This window comes from Nicotiana tabacum, chromosome 1 (genome assembly GCF_000715075.1).
Source record: "Nicotiana tabacum cultivar K326 chromosome 1, ASM71507v2, whole genome shotgun sequence".
Taxonomy (NCBI): domain Eukaryota; kingdom Viridiplantae; phylum Streptophyta; class Magnoliopsida; order Solanales; family Solanaceae; genus Nicotiana; species Nicotiana tabacum.
The window spans coordinates 5,561,868-5,566,882 of NC_134080.1; the positions used below are offsets into that span (position 1 = coordinate 5,561,868).

The 5,015-nt window shown below is 36.2% G+C and overlaps 1 protein-coding gene across 6 annotated transcripts; it reads left to right on the forward strand.

The window, feature by feature from the left end:
• Positions 1 to 708: 708 nt before the first annotated feature.
• Positions 709 to 4,718, forward strand: LOC107786611 (uncharacterized). Of its 6 annotated transcripts, none has more exons than XM_016608120.2 (6): positions 709 to 839; positions 1,991 to 2,085; positions 2,165 to 2,975; positions 3,082 to 3,187; positions 3,733 to 3,938; positions 4,195 to 4,718. In XM_016608120.2, the coding sequence occupies exons 3-6, from the start codon at positions 2,245 to 2,247 to the stop codon at positions 4,463 to 4,465; spliced, it is 1,314 nt and encodes a 437-aa protein (XP_016463606.1). In that variant the 5' UTR covers positions 709 to 839; positions 1,991 to 2,085; positions 2,165 to 2,244; the 3' UTR covers positions 4,466 to 4,718. The 6 variants fall into 6 exon arrangements, with proteins under 6 accessions (XP_016463606.1, XP_016463609.1, XP_016463605.1 ...); XM_016608123.2 differs by having other exon boundaries at positions 2,175 to 2,975; XM_016608119.2 differs by having other exon boundaries at positions 725 to 889.
• The last annotated feature ends 297 nt before the right edge of the window (positions 4,719 to 5,015 follow it).

Consider the following 5,015-nt stretch of genomic DNA (forward strand, 5'->3'; position numbering starts at 1 on the left):
GAAAAAAAAAATGAAAAAAAGAGAGGAAGATAACAGAAAAGAAAAAATGGAAAAAAGCAAAAGGAAAATGTATCAGGACAAGAAACGAAGGAAACGTTCTTTTTTTTTCATTTTGTTATGATTTCTAATGGACATTTCTTTTATTTATTGTTTGAGAAAAAAAAAAGTTAATTTATAAGAAAAAATTCTTTCCACTCCGACCTTAAGAAACTCCACCTGCACCCCATTTCTCTCACACACAATTAATACATTATTTCAATTATTTTATCTGGACATAGGAGAATCAAAAAGGGTCCACACAAGACTCTAAGTCATTTTTTTTCTTTCTAATGAGTGTAATCCTGAAAATACGATACTAAATAATTAATATTTTACTTTTATCATAATTTTTTTTAGTTTCTTTATTCATATAATTGTTATCCATACTTATAATTATTAATTATTTTTATTTTTTCTTCGATTGCACCCCAACGGACCTTAGAGTTATTTTGATCCTTTTTTCCTTCGATAACACTAACCCTCAACCTTAACAAACTCCAACTGCACCCCATTTTTTCACGCCAACACACACACACACACAAAATTAATTCATTATTTCAATTCTCTTATCTGGACATAGGAGAGTCAAACGGGGTCCACACGTTTTGAATCCCTTCTTTTCTTTTTTGCCCAAGCATAATTTTGGACCGGAGAATTTATTTTGTATATAAATAAATATATATAATATAGAGGGGGAGGGGGCAGAGAGCAAAAACAGAGGGCAACGAAAGAAAATTAGGGGAAAGGTCCGATTTCGCACCCGCAGCTCGAGGTCCGCATTCCAGTCGAGGTTCGTCGAGGTATTTTTCCGGGTTTTCGGTTCCAGGCTTCTTAGATCTTTGGCATAAAGGTCCATTTCTTAATTTGTTCTTGATTAATACTGTGAATTTTGATGTCTTTGTGCAATTGTATGTGAATGAATGAAGTTCTGCCTCTATGAATATGTTGCCGTTTTTTAATTTTATAACCTTTATGCTTAGATAAAAGTTGTGGTTTAATGTAACCTGTTGCGTTGGTTAATTAGGAAAAGACGACAACAATAACAACAACAACATACCCGCTATAATCCTAGATGTGAGGTCTGGGAGGGTAACGTTTATGCAGACCTTACCCTACCCCCTATCCAGGAGGTAGAGAGGTTGTTTACGATAGACCTTCGTCTCAAGAAAGTGTGGAGAGGAAGAGACGAGAGAAGAAGAAGAAATAGGGGAAGAAAGAAACAAGAAGGAGACAAAGGGCGATCAGGCAAAGGGGGGAAAATAGTAGCATCAAATAGTATCAATCAGGGAGCAATAATTCTAGTAAAAGTCGAGAAAAAAAAAGGTAGCATCAAATAGTAACAATTAGGGAGCAGCAATTTCCAGTAGCAATTCACAAAAATACTGAACTTGCTGCTAAGTACTAGATATAATAACAAACAAGAAGAAAGTATCTTTCAACCGACAACAAGAATATTCTAGTACTATTGGTAACCTTAGGAGAAACTCACAACTACCAGTCAACCCACCACCTTAATCGTCCACCTTCACACCTTCCTATCGCTAGTCATGTCCTTGATTAGGTGAAGCACTGACATGTCGTGCCTAATCACCTCTCCCCAATACTTCTTTGGCCTACCCCTACCCTTCCTCAAGCCCGCCATAGTCCACCTCTCACACTTCCTGGCTTGGCCATCTATGTCTCTCCTCCTCACATGCCCAAACCATCGCAACCTCGATTCCCGCAACTTGTCTTCCATGGCTGCTTCTCCTACCCTGTCCCTAATAACTTCATTCCTAGTTAGGAAAAGAATTAGAAGCAAATAGTGAGTTGGGCTCGGGTTAATAAAATTTGAAAAGGTGTTCTGTCATTGACCTTTTGGTATTCATCTGTGCCTTATTAATCACCTGATTTTTGTGACAGCACACGCCTTAACAACACAAAATTTGATTATTAAAGGAATTTGATGCAGGTGACAGTTATATAGAGTTGTTGGTGGGGCTGTCAAAATATATTGGCAGCCCTATTTCCTCCCAGAAAAACATAAGACCAACTTAAATAAAAGAGGTATCATGTCTACCATTCAACTTTCTTTTGAATTTTGTTGATTGAAAAAACCATTTCTTATTTTTGGGCCATGGTTTAGTGTCTTGCAGGAAAATTATTGTTGTTTGTATGAGGGTTGTCTGATATTGGTATGCAAATTTGGGAAGGCTGTATATCATCATGGCTTCGTTTTCTGGAATCCTCCAAAGACCGATAGTTGCGGCATCTGCAGTCGCTATAACTTCTGTATCTACTGATCTTCATGAAAAATTTTGGCCCTCAAAATCAATAGAGAATTCTTCTTCTGAAGCATTGCAAGAAAAGAAAACATCATGGGTGTCTCAGATATCCGTATCTAAGCTTGCCAATTTGTCCTTTGTCAACAGAATACGCGTTCCTGTGCCTAACATAAGTGTTCCAAGTCCCAGCGCCAGTTACAGTTCTAGTTCTGTTTCAAATCTTTCGTGTTCTTCCATAGGAATTTCTTCTGTGTTGGTCAATTTTTATCAATTAGCAGCATTGACTAAGTCTGCAAATCCATCAACATATACTTCTACAGTTCCTTCTTCGCCTTCAGAGGTGTTGTATAAATGGCATTTACCGGAGCCAAATGTTGTTGATATATCAGGGAATTATGATTGTTCATCAGTAAAGTCTAGGACTGTGGTAGTATTGTTGGGATGGTTAGGTGCAAAACAGAAGCATCTAAAGAGATATGCAGACTGGTATTCCTCAAGAGGATATCATGTCATTACATTTACTTTCCCAATGTCTGAGATTCTTAGCTATCAAGTCGGGGGAAAGGCAGAGCAGGATATAGAACTGCTTGTGAACCATCTTGCTGATTGGTTGGAAGAAGAGCATGGAAAGAACTTGGTCTTCCACACTTTCAGTAACACAGGATGGTTAACGTGAGTACTGTTTGATAATAATCGACTTAGAAACAAAAGTATATGTGTTTTTCTTAAAACTTGTCTGTTAATTACTGATTGAGTTATTTTATTCTTGGCTTTATAGTTATGGTGTCATTTTGGAGAAGTTTCAAAAACAAGATCCTGCTTTAATGACAAGGATCAAAGGTTGTATTGTTGATTCTGCTCCTGTAGCTGCTCCAGATCCACAGGTATTGCTGTCTCTGAAATTGCCATCATATGATTTCTTTTTCATGCAAGTGCTAGAAAGAGTCTTTCTACATGTGTAGTTTAATTATGAAGTTTAAAATAATTGTTAAAAACCGTATTTTTCTATTGAAATCCAATTATATCATCCTTTTATCAGATAAGTATTACAAGTGCCGTATACATATTACGGTCTAGCTATTCTGAAGATTGCTTAATTTGTACTGTAATCAGGACCGATTGTTCTCTTAATTTAATCTTGTTGCTTTCTTCTGTCTTAGGCCTTAAAACTATGTTGGTTGCTTGGCAAAAGATATTCTTAAACTTGATAATGTGGAAGTTATTTAGAAATTTCATCTTTCTATGCCCTCTCATTCTTGCTTTGGTCTTTTTCACCCCTTCGCGGCTGGGGGTCAGCTGTGGAGTTTCGAGGGAGGGGAGGTGGTACTTGTGTAGTATTTAATAAATGTTAAATCATATTTTGGGCGCATGGAGCTTTGATTTGATAAGTTGAAATTAACACAAGCAAGTTCTCATTTTTTGTGTCAAGGTATGGGCTTCTGGATTCTCTGCTGCCTTTTTGAAGAAGAATAGTGTTGCAACCAAACGCATCATGACTATAAACAACAAAGATGCGGATGTGACAATAGAAACCAAAACTTCTTCGGATGCTACGCCTGCAGTAACTGAAGCAGCTTTGCTAGTAGTACTGGAGAAGTTCTTTGAGGTGGTTTTGAACCTTCCCGCCGTAAATAGGTAAGGACATCTCTTGAAATAATTTCTGTTTCTATAAGTGCCTTTTTCTGCGAGTGGTTGTGATAAAATATTTTTAAGCCTGCAGTATTTAATAGAAGTACCAAAATTGTATCTACTTTTCGTCTTTGTACTCACCTATGAAGTAGACCTTGTCGATGTCATGTCCACTTTCCAATGGATTGTAATTAGTATGTGTAGCAAGTACCAAAAATAGTTCCCTCTATGTACTTCCATTGATCTTTGGATGAAATTGCAGGAGACTTTCTGATGTTCTGGATCTATTGACATCCCGGCAACCAAGTTGCCCACAATTGTACATATACAGCAGTGCAGACAGAGTGATTCCTGCGATTTCTGTTGAGTCCTTTGTAGAGGAGCAACGAAGCATTGGTCGCAACGTTAGAGCTTGCAACTTCATTTCTACACCTCATGTTGATCATTTCAGAAATGATCCTGAATTATATACTTTACAGCTTACCCAATTTCTTGAGGACTCCGTTTTAAGCTCTTGCAAACAGTCTTCCTGAATAATTCCTAACCACATTCATTCTTTTAGCCTTTTCTTCAGTTTTTACCAAATACTTTGTAAAACTTCTGTTTTCCAATTTTAAAACAGATATACATTTACAATACATTGGTGTAGGTTTATTAAATATACAGTAAGAATAAGATTCTTTTATTTTATTTTAGTTGTATCTGTGGTTTCCCAGCAATAAAGTTGCTGCACTGTAACCCAATTTTATATATTTATTTAATTATGCTACATGTCATTCTTGATCATCTCTATCGATGTTTTATAATCAGCTTATATTTTATAAGACACTATGTTCTCTAATTTATTTGGTACAGTTTGACTTGGCTTAAAGTTCAAGAAGAAAGACAATAAAGACTTCCAAAACATAAGGTTTTAAACATGCTATAAGAACTTCTGATAGTGGTCTTAAATATGCTTTAGCAATTGTATGGCTATAAAAGTCTAAATGAGATATTTAAAACTAATGTTTCGAAGTACAAAAATGTACCAAACTTTTGCAACTGACAAACAAGGAAATAGCCAAACAAATTGAAAAAACAAAA